The sequence below is a fragment of the Ziziphus jujuba genome, chromosome 12 (genome assembly GCF_031755915.1).
Source record: "Ziziphus jujuba cultivar Dongzao chromosome 12, ASM3175591v1".
In the NCBI taxonomy this organism is placed as follows: Eukaryota; Viridiplantae; Streptophyta; class Magnoliopsida; order Rosales; family Rhamnaceae; genus Ziziphus; species Ziziphus jujuba.
In genome coordinates, this window is record NC_083390.1 from 23,796,491 (window position 1) to 23,811,800 (window position 15,310).

General features: G+C 34.2%; 2 protein-coding genes across 4 annotated transcripts; one reads left to right on the top strand and one right to left on the bottom strand.

Annotated features, from left to right (window-relative positions):
* Positions 1–2,254: 2,254 nt before the first annotated feature.
* Positions 2,255–8,897, bottom strand: LOC132799278 (putative disease resistance RPP13-like protein 1). 3 transcript variants are annotated; one of them, XM_060813716.1, is made up of 2 exons: positions 8,427–8,897; positions 2,255–5,940 (listed from the first exon to the last, which is right to left on the bottom strand). In XM_060813716.1, the coding sequence occupies exons 1-2, from the start codon at positions 8,516–8,518 to the stop codon at positions 3,777–3,779; spliced, it is 2,256 nt and encodes a 751-aa protein (XP_060669699.1). In that variant the 5' UTR covers positions 8,519–8,897; the 3' UTR covers positions 2,255–3,776. The 3 variants fall into 3 exon arrangements, with proteins under 3 accessions (XP_060669699.1, XP_060669700.1, XP_060669701.1); XM_060813717.1 differs by having other exon boundaries at positions 2,255–5,993; XM_060813718.1 differs by having other exon boundaries at positions 2,255–6,913.
* A 5,179-nt stretch (positions 8,898–14,076) lies between these two features.
* Positions 14,077–14,925, top strand: LOC132800113 (chaperone protein dnaJ 15-like). The gene is made up of 3 exons (XM_060813088.1): positions 14,077–14,173; positions 14,249–14,353; positions 14,527–14,925. The coding sequence occupies exons 1-3, from the start codon at positions 14,120–14,122 to the stop codon at positions 14,626–14,628; spliced, it is 261 nt and encodes an 86-aa protein (XP_060669071.1). The 5' UTR covers positions 14,077–14,119; the 3' UTR covers positions 14,629–14,925.
* Positions 14,926–15,310: the final 385 nt, after the last annotated feature.

Genomic DNA, 15,310 nt, shown 5'->3' on the forward strand with positions numbered 1-15,310 from the left:
AGGTAATTTTTGGTAAGTCCTACCCTTAGGGGAGGTGCTGTCGGATTTCCCGTTGGAAGGTTCGGTGGTATTTTACTGGGATCAGGGCTTGTCTAGGGTTCCAGGGAAAGAATTCTGGACGGGTCCTGACATATAAATATATTTTCCCAATCCATAGTTTCACGCTATTAGCTTTTGAGATGGGGATATTTTAATATATATATAATTTAAAGGTAAACTTTTTGCTTAAAAGGTGCTGAAATACTTTCTTAAAACGTAAAGCAATTACACAATCTTTTACTACATGAAAAGCAAGAACATCAAGATTAATAAGGAAAATATGTATATATATATATATATATATATTCTGTTTGTTGAAAATACACTTTTAAATTTCGTTAGCTATTGAATGAGATTAGGGACTCTAGTAGTACTACTGCAGTATCAGCAACCAAGAAAGCTGTGCAATTTGTTAGTTGGAGATCTCCATTACTAAATAGAAGCTTTGCTTTATTTGAGATCGGTCAGAGGGGTCTGAGAGTTGCAACCCTGTCAACAGTTCATTAAAGTAATGAGAATCAAGGACCAAACTATCATATTGACATATATATCTATACTCTAACAAAGATCAAGGAAAAGAATATCTTACAAATAGCTGCACGCAAATAAAATGCTGCCATATGCTTTAAACATACTAAATTGAATTTCTGCAGAAAAAAATTCACGGTCTTACATTAAAACTGGCATATATCACGTTATTTTTTTTATTGATGTGTAATACATGGTTTTTCTTACCTGAATAAGTTAAGAAAGTCCATCTTCTAGGAACCTAAACATTGAAGGTAAAATCGGTTACGCAGGGGAAGCTGACTGCAATAAACCACTAGCGAGTTAAAACTAAATGGCAGTAAATAGTAGGGAGCTCAAACCCTTGCATTTCTTTGGTAAGAATTCAAATGCCAAAAGTGCTTTGTAGCAATGTTATAGCAGTATAAAATTGTTACCTGAAGACTGAAATGGTCAAAAAAAGCTTGTAAGTTGGTATCTGCCCTCAAGCGAAAGTAAAAGCTTGGTATTATTGAAATCCCGAGGGAACTGAGAATGGTAACCCTGTGAAGATCAGTTCATTAAAGTAATGAGAGGCAATGAAGATTTAATAGTTTTTCCATGTACTTAAAAGATTAGAGATAAAGATTTATGGAGTTAAAAGAGAAGAATATGAAAATGTGTAAATTGACGCAGTTAACAGAGAAGCAGATCTTACAAGTAGCTCTAAAGAAATTACAATTTGGACATACATCATGTAAATTGCTGCATAAAATAAGCCACTGTCTTAGATTGAAACTGGTAGAAAACACATATTTTTCAAACAATGTGTAATACATGGTTTTTAATACCTGAATGAGTTGAGAAAGTCCATCTTTGGAAACTCTTACAGCTGAAGTAAAACAGTTTTGCAGGGGACGCTGACAGCAAAAAGACTATTAATTACTTGGATTACAAGAAATGAAAGTTTAACAGTTTCATGGGTAAGAATTCGAATCTCAAAAGCACTTTGAAACAATTAAAGTGATTTAGGGTAGCAGATATGGTAGTTACGTGTAGACTAGACTGGAATGGTCAAGAAGAGCTAGAAAACTAAAAACTTCGCCATTATTGACTCAATATTATCCCAAAGTTGTAACTGCAATTGAGAGAAGTTGGAAATGAAATCTTATTACATGATTATTAAAACAGTGAGGAGCTGAGTATATTAGTTGCAACAACCGTAGTGGGATATATTTACCCCCGGGCTGTGGCAGCAAGGGAAAAAAAATGGCCAGACAGTTGAATGGGTATTAAATATTGCATCAAGTACAACTACTTTTATTTGAAGGAAAAAGAGAATAGATAAAATTATTCGGTGGTTTTTATCAGAAAATTTGATCCACCTTACAATGACAGAGTGAGACCATGTATATAATTCGACACTTCCGTGTCAAATATTCAAACTCATAATATTTTAAACTGGAAAATGTAAACATCTACGGAACTAAAACCATACACGGTAGTATAAGCAGGAGACGCATGTTGGATTATTGTAACGATCATACTATAATTTTAAACAACCACAAGGAAAAAATTTTAAAAATCGATTAATGTGATTGAGAATATACACCAACAATTCTCAGATGGGGCAAACAACAATTTCTAAGAAATTTTAAAGATGAAATTAAAAATAACAAACAGTAAAATGAATGGGGCAATCGAGAAAGCTGAATTAGTTATGGAGAACTTTTAGAATGAGTGGCGGTTATATTGAGTTCGACTAGAAACAGAAAAGTAGTAATGATAAAGTATTACATTTGAAAGGGTGTAAAAGAAAAATAGTAATAATAAAGAGCCTGATAACGTTTAGACAAGATGGACAATCATGTGTAGAATACATATCGTTGTTGACTTATTTATCGTCATATGTATACGATATGTGAGGGATGTGAGCAATCTTGGGCCAATCTTCCCCTGTCTCTCTCTGGCAGCGTGGAATAAGTAAATCAGAGCCTCCAATATCCAATACAGAAAGAGATTCTGGCAGCCTTTCTTCTGGCAAGCACTAAAGAAGTGTGCATTTAGTAATCTGCAAATTTTGAAGGGAGGTGAGGTTTCGAAAGGCACTGGCGTTTAGTGATTTGAGCTCTGGAAGATAACAGAGCTGAAGAGTAGTCAGAGAGGTTGGCAGCCCTTCATCTTCGTCTACCAAGCACCGGAACTGACGGCATGCTATAATGTACAATTTTTGAAGGGAGACAAGGCATCCAAAACCCATCCCATTTAAGGATTTGAGGGTTGGCAGCAAATTGAGATTCAGAGAAGTAAGAGTAGTGAGCATCCGCAGATTGCACTCTATGGGTTCCGCAAACACCTTCTCACATTGGTTTATTTGAAATGAATTTAAGTTGCAGGGCCAACCCTCTTCCGAAAGTGACACTACATTGCATTAAAATATTTTAATATTTTTAATGTTGAAGGGCAATTTCCCCTGTGGAAACGACTGCATTGTTGGACAATATTGTAAATGCAACTCCTCAAGCGATGGATATTCACACCTTGATAATAAACTCACCAGATGGTCACTACTTCCACTTATGGGAAGATTGGTCAAGGATGGAAGATAATCTGGTATGCACGCTCCATTTAGCTCCGGACAGTCTGAAAAAATAAGATACTTAAGATTTGAGAAAACTCCACCACCAACTTGTTTGCTCCATCCCATCAATGACCACTCCTTCCACCGTTGCATATTTGAAAACCTTAAATATCATAATGAATCAAATGGTTTACTGTCAACTAAAGAAGAACCATCACAATAAAATTCATAGCCTATTCTTTCCACCAAATCAAATCCCTCAATCGTCAGGAGTCGTAAGGAAGGTAATTGTCCGAGACATGGCAAAGAACAACAATTTTTACAACCAAATAGGCTCGTCCTATCCAACCTGGGAAGCTTCTACCTCCATAATTTCTAATTTCCAGTCTTTCAAGATTATCTGTGTGAGGTTGAAGTCTCTCAAGTACCTTCCATGATCCATATGAATCTTTAGTACTATCACCCTTCCACCCCACGATCAGTTCACGAATAAGCTTCTTATCCTTCAAATTGGCCTCCGAAACATCTTCAACATTTACTACATTCTCAAGATTTGTAGTGCACAAATTACCATGCAGATTTTGAAACTTACGTTCAATCTTTTTGCCTACAGCAAACTGTCTTAAACTTTCCAGATTTTTCAAGTTCAATAGTTGCGGTGGCATCTCACTTAAACTTGTCCCCAAATGTTGAGATGTTGCAAATTGCTTAGCATTGTGATATTGGATGGTAAAACAGTAAGCTCCTTACAGCCATTCAACTTTAGAGTATGCAAGTCGTGCAAATTACATATCGTGTCAGGTATCCTTTCAATTGCGCTATAAGATAAGTCTAAGTACCTTAGATGCTTCAAATTATCAATTGTATCAGGCAACTGAGTAAGTTCAAGACAAAAATACAATATTAGTGTCTGCAAATTGTGCAGTGAACAAAGTATATCAGGTACTTCTTTAATTTCAGAACCAGAAAAATCCAAATACCGTAAAAGCGTTAAACTACCAATTGAATCAAACACCTTTGTACTAAGAGGATTCCTATGTCTAAATGTATTTCTAGGCATAGAAAGCACTCTTAGGTATTGCATTGATTGCAATTGTGTAAAACTTATGTCGTATTGTTCTTTTGATATAAACCCAGCATCTAATACTAGCAAAGTGCGCAAAACCTTATTTTCACAACCAGCTCTTAATTTCTTGATATCATAGGACTGATACCTCAAAAGTGATAAATGACGAGTCTTTTTTGTCATAAGGCCCCATGAGTAGTTGTCATCCAACGTCAAACAAGATTCTCCTGATATAAATTGAGCAAGATCATTCACAAGATCATGCATGGTAAGTCCACCAAATGAGGAAACATGAAAGAATGACCTTGATACTAGATCTTTAACATATTCATTTCCAACTTCTTCCAGTGGCTTGTTTCTATGGGGTTGCAAAAGATCTTCTGCCATCCAAAGTCTAATTAATTTTCCCTTTTCAATTGTATAATCTTTGGGAAATATTGAGCAATAAGCAAAACATCGTTTTAAATGTTGAGGCAGATAGTAATAACTCAACCATAAAGCTGGAAGAATATTATTCTCATGTTGTGGTAACTCCCATATATCACTCTCTAGTATGTTTTCCCAAGCCTTGGGATCTAGTTCCGAATGCAAAAGACCACCTAGTGACTTTACTGCTAAAGGTAGACCTTTGCATTTTTTTATGATTTTTCTACCAATTACTTCCAAAAGATCTGGATATGCTATTGGCTCTACACTACCGAAAGCATGTTTTGAAAATAACCGCCAAGAATCTTCATCCGATATCATTTGCAGTTCATGCTTTGGGACATTACCAATCTTTGCTGCAATGTTTTCATTGCGTGTTGTTATGATGATTTTACTTCCATTTGCAGCAGAATCAAATGGAATCTTTAATGCACACCAAGTTTGATAGTTCACATTCCATATATCATCAAGGACAAGGAGAATTTTTTTCCCATCCAAAAACTGCTCCAGTTTATGTTGAAGTTGAAATGTTTCTGTGATACTCCATTTTTCTGATTCAGTTACAGCCTGATAAATCATTTTTGTCAGGGTAAACACATCAGATTCATCAGACACTGTGATCCATGCTTTCACATCAAAAGGTTTCTCCATGACTTTGTTGTCAATATCCCTGTAAACAAGCTGAGCAAGGGTGGTCTTGCCAATCCCACCCATGCCAACGATGGGAATAACACATATTTTATCACCACCCACTTGATGATCAGATAACAGCAGCTTCATGATGGCTTCCTTATCAGCATCCCTCCCATAAATATCAGATTCTTTAACCAAAGTAGCTTCAGATATCCTTCGAAAAGGTCTGGTTTCGACACCTTCAATCAAACGAAGGCCATCATTTTGTTCCAGAATAAATTGCAGGGTGCTAATTATATTCTTTATCCTTTCTTCTACTTTCTTAACATCGAATCTAGATGGTAGGAAGTTGCGTACCTTGAACAGCATTTTTCGTCTTCTAGATTGATTAGCTTCCAGCTTGGATCGCAAGGCTTCATTTTTCATCTCATAAACCAAGTCCTCTGCATCGTAGATTGCATTTTTGAGCTCCTGAAGCCACTCCCTCACAGCTCCATCAGTGATTTGTTTCCTCTCAGCATCGTTCAGTACTTTGTTTGCTGTCAATAGCATGGTCTTCAACTTCCTGAGCCCTTCTTCGATCTTCTTTCCACGGATCTTCTTTCCACGAATGAAATCAACAACCTCTCGAGAATCCATTTTGGAAAACAAAAGCTCAAGTGAAGCAGAGAGGAAAGCTCCAGCAACCAGTTCAAGAGCCATAGTTGGTCTTTCAAAAAACAGAGTTGAAATTGAGATGAAGGGAAGGCTCAGAAATCAGAACTGCGAAGAGAAAGAATAGCAAGTCTATGCAGACTCTTCAAAAGTAAAAAGATAACGCTGCGAAAGGTAGAACAGAAAACAATACAATTGACGGTAGGACCCAACTTAATTAATTGGCTTTTACTTATTCTTTACTACTCAATAACAATTTGACAAAAATTTAGTTGAAAATTCAATATTGCGCCGCTAAAAATGAAACTACATCGATGGGAACTAGCTAACAAAATGTCAGATAGTAAATGGCAAACGGTACACATTGTTGAATCTTTAAACTTGAAGAAATCGTTTTCTTCATTACCAGTCCAAGAACGTCAATTGCTAAAGTGCAAATTAATTTGTATAAAATATCTTAACTGTTGGATTTTATTGTGTTTTTAGGTTTGCTTACATGGATGTGGAGATTTTTTACTAATTCTTTTTATTTATTTTATTTTGTTTCTTATTTTTGCTCAAAAATATTGGATAAATAAATAATTTGAAACAGGATAGGAAAATCTGAATTAGAAATAATATAAAACTAATATATTGATGTAAGTGTTTGAGTAAAAAGTGGTATGGAAATCCGAGGTTTTTAGTTTTACCTTCTCATCTCTATATTTATGTCTATATTTCCAAATCAATTTTATTTGTACAACACATAGGAGGGCAACTCATAAGTCTATCATATCAATGTATATGAGCAATTATTTGTCATGATTTTAATTAATTTCAATTATGCTTTAATTTCCAATCTACATATACAGTGAAATACTTAAACTACACTGTCTTCTACTACATAGAATGCAAGACCATTAACATCAAGATGGACAGAAAGAAAGATTCCAAATTTGTTGATTACATATGTAAGTTCAATTAGCTATTCAATAAGATTAAAAACTCTACTACTGTAATTTCAGCAATCAGGAATGAGATTTGTAAGCCTGTCAAGAGTTCAGTCACGTAAATGAGAAACAATGAAGATCTAAAAACAATAAAATCTAAAATATTGAAGGATAGAAGAAGAGGGCATTTTCGGATTTTAATATAACAAGGAGTGCATAAGGAGTATCTAGAAGTATTCAACATCTCAATCGAAAGGGTGTATTTAGCGTGGTTTTGTGGTGTATCTAGAAGTTTTGAAGGGTACAATTCAAAGGGTTCTTTTGAAGCCCAAGTGCATTTCTAAGGTGGCCTATTGGGTAGATTCTATGTGAGTCTCTGCATGTTATAATATTATTTTTCAGTCTTAGAAATTAAAATGTGTCCAAACAAAATATAAATTTTCTGCTTTTCGCTTTAAAAAGGAAGGCATGCACTGATGCTTTGTTGTCCATGTCCCATTAGCATAGCTAATAGACAAAGATTCAAGCAGGCCACTCCGCAATTTATTAAAATAAAAATAAAATAAAATAAGGTTCTTGGTATTTCATCAAGACTTGTAATACCAGATATTTTAGAATTTTAATTTCAGTAAAGAAAAATAATAAAAATAAATAAAACTGCAAGAGAAATCGTAACGAATTTTCATGAGAAGAGAGCTTTGCATTTTCTACTCATTATAATAGTATTATCTTATATTTTTCCATAATTCTTTTCTAAACAAAAATTAAAAACTAAAAATCCTTTATTGTTTTTTTTTTATTTCTTTATTTTTTAATGCATATCTAAGGACTTCCTTTTAGAAAGTTTCCATTCTTTAACAGAAGCAATTAGCTAATAGATTTGTTCAATTTAATGTTGATTAAAACTTACAATTGATTCAATCAACACTTGTTTAATTTACTCTTGATTTAGTCATCGATTTAGATAATATCAATAAAACATTTTTAACTAAATCATACAATAGAATTATAATTAATTTTGCCATATTTTTTATTTGTATTATATTACGTATAACTCTATTGCATAAACGAAACACATCGTACTGAATAAAAGATTTAGTTGGTAAGGATTTGTTAGTTATTATTGAAATCATCATCCATATATACATCATACATGCAGTATATGCATCACTGAAGCTTTCCCAAAAAAAAAAATAATAATAATAACAATAATAATTCTTTGAAAAATTGTGCAAATGCTTAGCTCAGCTTCCAACTAGAATTGGTCGTGTTGTGGATTACTCAAAAATACGTTATTGTAATCTTAAGGATAAAATGAAAGTTAATATTCTTTACATTCACTTTTTTTCTTTTTTTTTTTAATTTGGGGTATTTAAAAAAAAAATTTGATAGATAATAGAGTCTATTATCTATTTTTCTAATAATTTTTTATTTTTTCAGATAAATTAAAAATGGAAAAATATGTTAAAAATCGAAAATATGAAACGCACCGTTTCGACACCAAACGAAGGCCTTCCTTTTGGTCCAGAATAAATTGCAGGGTGCTAATGATATTCTCTATCCTTGCTTCTACTTGCTTAACATCGAATCTAGATGGTAGGAAGTTGCGTACCTTGAACAGCATTTTTCGTCTTCTAGATTGATTAGCTTCCATTTTGGATCGCAAAGCTTCATCGTTGATCTCAGGAACCAAGTCCTCTGCATCGTAGATTGTGTCTTTGTGGTCCTGAAGCCACTCCCTCACAGCTCCATCAGTGATTTGTTTCCTCTCAGTATCGTTCAGTAATTTTTTAGCTGTCAATAGCATGGTCTACAACTTCCTGGGCCATTCTTCGATCTTTTTTCGACGGATCTTCTTTCAACGAATGAAATCAACGACCTCCCGAGAATCCATTTTGGAAAACAAAAGCTCAAGTGAAGCAGAGAGGAAAGCTCCAGGAACCAGTTCGAGAGCCGTAGTTGGTCTTTCGAAAAACAGATTTGAAATTGAGATGAAAGGAAGGCTCAGAAATCAGAACGGCGTTTTTATTAGAGAGAGTATAGCAAGTCTTCGTTGACTCTTCAAAAGCAAAAAGGTTAAAGCTGAGAAAGACAGAATAGAAAACAATATAATTGATGGTAGGACCCAACTTAACTAATTGGCTTTTACTCTACTCATTGAAGGTTTGGAAACTTCCAGATACACCCCAAAGCCAGCCTTACATACACCCTTTGGATTGAAATGCTGAAAAGTTCTAGATACACCCGTAAACCAGCCTTATACACTTCCTTTTATATTAAAATCCGAAAATGCCCTCTTCTTTTATCCTTCAATCTTTTGGATTATATTGTTTTTAGATCTTCACTGTTTCTTATTTACTTTACTTAACTCTTGATAGGCTTAACTTCTCATTCCTGATTGCTGAAATCACAGTCGTATTTTAATCATATTGAAAAGCTAGTTGAACTTATATGTGTAATCAACAAGTTTGAAACTTTCTTTCAGTCCATCTTAATACTAATGTTTTTGCATTCCATGCAGTAGAGGACAGTGTAGTTTAAGTATTTCAATGTGTGGATAGGAAATTAAAGCATAATTGAAATTAATTAAAATCATAACAAATAATTGCTCATATACATTGGTATGATCGACTTATGCAAGTTGTCCTCCTATGTGTTGTAAAAGTAAAAATTGATTTGAAAATATAGACATAAATATAGACATGAGAAAGGTTAAAGCTTGGATTTCTATATCACTTTATACTCAAACACTTGCATCAATATATTAGTTTTCTATTATTTCTAATTCAGTTTTTTCCTATCCTGTTTCAAATTATTTATTTATCCAACATTTTTTAGCAAAATAAAACAAAATAAAATGAGTTGGTAAAAAATCTTCATATCCATGCAAGCAAACTTAACAATACAAAAAAAATCCAAATATGTGACAATTAATATACTTTATTCAAATTAATTTGCACTTAAGCAATTGAAGTACTTGGACCAGTAATGAGAAAAATGATTTCTCCAAGGTTGAAGATTTAACAATGTGTACCGAATGCAATTTACTATCTGACTGTTTGTTTGCTAGTTTCCATTGATGTAGTCTTTCATTGTAATTCTCCCATAATATAATTATAATTAATTTCATTAAGTAATAATTTTCTGTTTTTCGCTTTAACAAGGAAAGTATGCCTTTGATGCTTTTGTTTTCCATGTCCCGTTGGCATAGCTAATTGACAACGACCATTGGTTTTTATATTCAAGCAGGCCACTCCGCAATTTATTAAAAATAAAATTAAATAAAATAAGGTTGTTTGTTTTCCATCATGACTTATAATGACAGATTCTATTTTGGAATTTTAATTTCACTAAAATAAAGAAAGAAAAATAATAAAAATAAACAGAACTGTAAAAGAAATCGTAATCAATTTTCATGAAAAAAAGAGAGCCTTTGCATATTGAAACAACGTAAAATAGTAGTATAGCAGAAAAAATTGTCTCCTGAAGGTAGAAAACAAAAAGGAAATCAACAGCATAATAAGAGATTCAATGTTGGGCCCCTGGGCTGTGCCACAGGAAGAAATGAACAGAAAATTAAATAGATATTGAATTTTAGATCAAGCATAACCACTTCTATTATAGGACAAGGGAAGAGAAGAAAGCATAGTGAGTGGTTTTTCTATTATGAAAAGAAATCCCTGAAAAATTATAATGAAGATGGATATGTCTGTAGAATAGGCATCATCTTCATCATCTATTTGTATGCAAGGGGTGTGAACAATCTTGGGCCAACGTTCATCTTTCAGTCACTGGCACTGTGGACTTCGCCAAGGACATTTTGGAGCATCAGGAATTAAGAACTCCATCTTTTCGGAACTTAAACATTGTAAGTAGAACCGGTTACGCAGGGGATGCTCATTGCAATAGATCAGGGCCACAGGTCGAATAGCAGTACAAAGTAGGGAGCTCAAAAACCCCTGCATTTCATGAATTCAAATCCCACAAGCATTTTGAAGCAATGTTAAAAGTAGTATTGCAGGAAAGATTGTTATCTGAAAGAATGAAATTGTCAAGAGTAGGTGGAAAACCGAAAAAATTGCCGTTATTAAATCATAACAAAATTTTGCAAGTTGAGAAAAGAAAAGAGGCACCACAACAGGAGTATAACATCACATATCAAACTAATGAAGATGAAGAAAATTACTAATTTCATATCGGAGATTTAATTAAAAAAAATTAAAAAAAGAAAAATTGGTTCAACGAACAGAGAAGTAGATCTTACAAAGAGCTGCGGAGAATTACAATTGGCAGTGCAATGCTGTTAAAATTCTTTATACATCATGTAAGTTAGTTCCTGCAGAAAAATCCGTTGTCTTAGATTGAAAAAAAAAAAAAAACACTTATCTTTTCATTATGTGGTTTTTGTTAAATGGAAGAATCAAGAAAGTCCATCTTTGGAAACTTAAACATCTGAAGTAAAATCGGTTATGCAGGGGAGGCTGACTACACGAAGCCAGCGGTTGAAGAGCAGTAAAAAGTAGGAAGACCAAACTCCAGAAATGGAATTCCATAGTTTCTTGGTAAGAATACATATCCTAGAAGGAACTTGAAACAATCAAAGAGTAGTATAGCCGAAACAATTGTTAGCTGACATGGTAAAAAAAATGCTTAGTAAAACCTTTCTTCAAAAGTTGTGACTGTAATCCAGAGAGGTTGGAAATCAAATCTCGTAACAAATCAATAAAAATAGTGAGGAAAAGAGTTATACCATACCAACAGTATAACAAGTCATTCACTGCATTTTCTTATTCTTGGTGCCAGAGGGACGAAATGCACAGCATATAAATGGGTTTTATTGTATATTACACAAATTTAACCGTGGTTTTGAAGGAATAGAGAAGAGAAGCTTTTTATTTTAAGGAATAGAGAAGAGAAGCTCTCTCTGAAAATATTTGGAAGTCATGCTTTTGGACATTATCAATCTTTGAAACAATGTTTTTATTGCGTGCTGTCATGATGATCTTACATCCATGTGCGGCAGATTCAAATGGAACCATTAACGCACACCATATTTGATTATTCACCTTCCACACATCATCAAGAACAACTAGAAATTTTTTGCCTTTTAAAAACTGCTCCAATCTATTTTGAAGTTGAAATGTTTCCTTGATACCACAGCTTACTGATTGAGTGATTGCCTCATAAATCATCTTTGTTACGGTGAATTCATCATGTTCATCAGAAACTCTGATCCATGCTTTGACATTGAAAGGTCTCTCCATAACCTTGTAATCAATGTTCCTGTAAACAAGCCGAGCAAGGGTAGTCTTGCAGATCCCACCCATGTCGACAATGGGAATTACACATACTTTATCGTCACAGTGTTCGTCATCAGATAACAGCAACTTCATGATGGCTTCCTTATCACCAACCCTCCCATAAATATCAGATTCTTTAACCAAAGTAGCTTCAGATATCCTTTGGAAAGGTCTGGTTTCAACACCTTCGACCAAACGAAGACCATCCTTTTGATCCAGAAGACGAAACTGCAGCGTGCTAAGGACCTTCTCTATCCTTTCTTCTACTTTCTTAACATTGACCCTAGATGGCCGGGAGTTCCGTACCTTCTTAAAGGACAAAATTTTTGGCCGTCTTGTAGATTCACCTTCCATCTTGCATCGCAGAGCTTCATTGTTGATCACATAAACCATGTCCTCTTCATTGTAGATTTCGTCTCTGAGCTCCTGAAGCCACTGCCTCACATCTTTGTCAGTGATTTGTTTACTCTCAGCATCATTCAGCACTCTGTTAGCTGTCAGTAATATGACATTCAACTTCCTGAGCACTTCATCAATCTTCTTTCCATCAATAAAGTCGATGAATTCTCAAGATTGAGATGATGCAATGCTCCAGCAACCAGTTCCAGCGCCTTGAGATTGAGATGATGGAAAGCTCTCAGAAATCACAACTGCCAAGAGAGAGTAGTGGATTTTGCTGTCCACCTCCTTAGCATTCGTCGCATATATGACAATAATTTAGCTCCACTTGCAATGCACTAGTAAAAGGGAAGGGCTCTGGGTCAATGGAAACTATCAAACAGAAAAAACAAAAAAATAAATAAATAAATAAAATACACATACTGTAAGCGGTGTTCTGTGCACATTGGAATGGATACTTTTCTATAAGTATACTCTAGAGTCTAGAGCTTTTGATTATTGTTTTTCTGTTTGGTGAGACTTTAAGCATTAAGAATTAATGGGTTTGGTTTGAATTTTGATTGGTCGTTCCAATCAGTGGGTTGCAATGGAATCATATGGTTACTTCGCAATAATATTAAAATGGGACACTTCTAATATGTGAATTGTAATGGTTGTTCTTTTTCAAAAAAAAAATTAAAAAAGAAAAATGAAAGAGCAATGGTTCCCTTAACCGATTTTCAGAATGTAAATTGGGGAATGAATGAAGGTCAATGCTGTCATATGCTTTAAACATCATGTAAATTCCCACAAATTTTTTTTTTCTGTTTTATTGAAACTAAATACATATATTTTCAATAATATGTAATACATGGTTTTTGTTAAATGAATAAATCAAGAAACTCTGTTTTTAGAAACTCAAACATCTAGAATAAAACTGGTTATGCAGGGGAAGTTGAGGGGAATTTGGCCCAATACCCCCATAGGACCGAGCTTCATGAATTTTGCCCCCTCAATTCATATCTTTTTTGATCTATCCCTCCAATCTTTTAAAATCCCAAAATACCCTTATGTTTTTTTTTATATGTTTTTTTCTTTCCTTTCTTCGACTTTTCCCCTCCATCTCTTTATCCATAACCAGACCTTAGGAGCCCTCTGTTTCCTTACGCATCGGCCGGATTGTAAGCGTGGAGACTGTGCGTTTTGAAGGAGATGGTGAAGAGGCGACTCAGAGAGAAAACTGCAGGGTTTTAGAGAGCCCTAGGAGCAGAAGCAACAGGTAGGCAACAGCGAAGTAGGAAAGCATGAGGCTCATTCGATCAATCACTGGTAATCTTCTCCTCTCAATTTTCAAATTCTTAAGCTTTTCCCGAGACATTTTCTTCCTTGTTTCACTAATAATGAAATAGTTTTTTTTTTTAAATAAATAATATATTTTAGATTGTTATTGGGACGGAGGAACTACTCAAGCAGTGTCTGTAATTTTGATTTTCTTTTAGTGGTTTTGGGAAATTTTTTTTTTTTTTTGGGAGAAATTGTGAAAGTTGTGTTCTGTTTTTTTTTTTTTTTAATAACGGTGGTGGTAGGCATTTCTTGCTGAGAGATATGTATGATGATATGATGCTGGATGGAGTACAACCAACTAGGGATACATTCCATTCTGTCATCAGTTAGTGGAAAGGTGCTTTCATATTTGTTATCATGGACTTTCATTCTTTCTAGAATTTTCCGTTTGCTTGATTTTGTTTTGTTGCAGGTGGATAAGCAAAATGCTCATTTCTTTGGTGTTACGATCAACGAGCAACAAGCCGAGTGTGGTATTGTAGTAAGAGTTACTTCAAATGCACAAAGCAAATTTAAGGTATGTATATTTCATATTTTTGCATTTAAATTTTTTATATACCATGTTTGATGACTATGAACTCTCTCTCTCTCTCTCTCTCTCTCTCTCTCTCTCTCTATCTCTGCATCTGCATTTTCTTTTGTGTTGCTAATGTGACATTAAATTTATAATCTAATTGCTTTATTTTCCAGTTACTTTATTTCGAGCAAGATGTGAATGGCGGTTATGGTTTGGCCCTACAGGTACCATATCTTCTTTTCTATTGTGTCTCCAATCCATTTTCCATTTTATAGTGCATATAATTTTTGCATTCTGAAAGCTGTCATGGTTGTTTAAAAAATTTGAAGCATAGATGGAGTCAACAGTGCCAATGATCATATACAATTGGTAGAAATGTTTTGTAATACTCTTGTCATGTTAAACTTTCTGCTGTTATATCCTTCAATTTCTAAGTACTATGCGTCTCTAATTTATTTTCAAAGCATAAAATTGTGGCTGTGAAATTGTGATTTTGAATATCACACATGGGTAGAACTTAAAATTAGTAACCTACTTGTGAATGTGAAAATGATGCTCAACTTGTCTTTTCAAGTGAATGCTTCTTCATCCAGCTTCCAATTTCCACACCAACACCACACCCCCCCCCCCCCCCCCCCCAAAATGAAATCCATGGGTTTGGTCCCTGATGTATGTATTTGTATATATATGCTTCTCCTTTTTTTGTTCGTTTTTGTTTTTTTTCACATGGATCTGCATTAATTTTTATCTGCTGAATATTAGATTCTTTTAAGATTGGAAATTTTGTATAAAGTTACTTTGTGTTTTTTTTTTTCTTTTTTTTTTTTCGCTAGCTATTACAATGTATTGCTTTGTGTTATAGGTTACTTTATACAACAGTTTAGTTTGTTGATGCAGTGCAGATGAACTCTGTCACTGTTGAGTCGAGGCCAAAGTGCTTGGTTGGCATTATTTTTT

Excerpts from the sequence above, each read along its gene's own strand:
- LOC132799278 (XM_060813716.1), bottom strand. The coding sequence starts at position 8,518 with ATGCAGAGGACTTGGTTCCTGAGATCAACGATGAAGCTTTGCGATCCA. Across the intron at positions 5,941-8,426 it reads GACGAAAAATGCTGTTCAAG|ACCAACTATGGCTCTTGAAC; the intron begins GTACGCAACTTC and ends GTTTTTTGAAAG.
- LOC132800113 (XM_060813088.1), top strand. The coding sequence starts at position 14,120 with ATGGAGTACAACCAACTAGGGATACATTCCATTCTGTCATCAGTTAGT. Across the intron at positions 14,174-14,248 it reads TGTCATCAGTTAGTGGAAAG|GTGGATAAGCAAAATGCTCA; the intron begins GTGCTTTCATAT and ends GTTTTGTTGCAG. Across the intron at positions 14,354-14,526 it reads ATGCACAAAGCAAATTTAAG|TTACTTTATTTCGAGCAAGA; the intron begins GTATGTATATTT and ends TTTATTTTCCAG.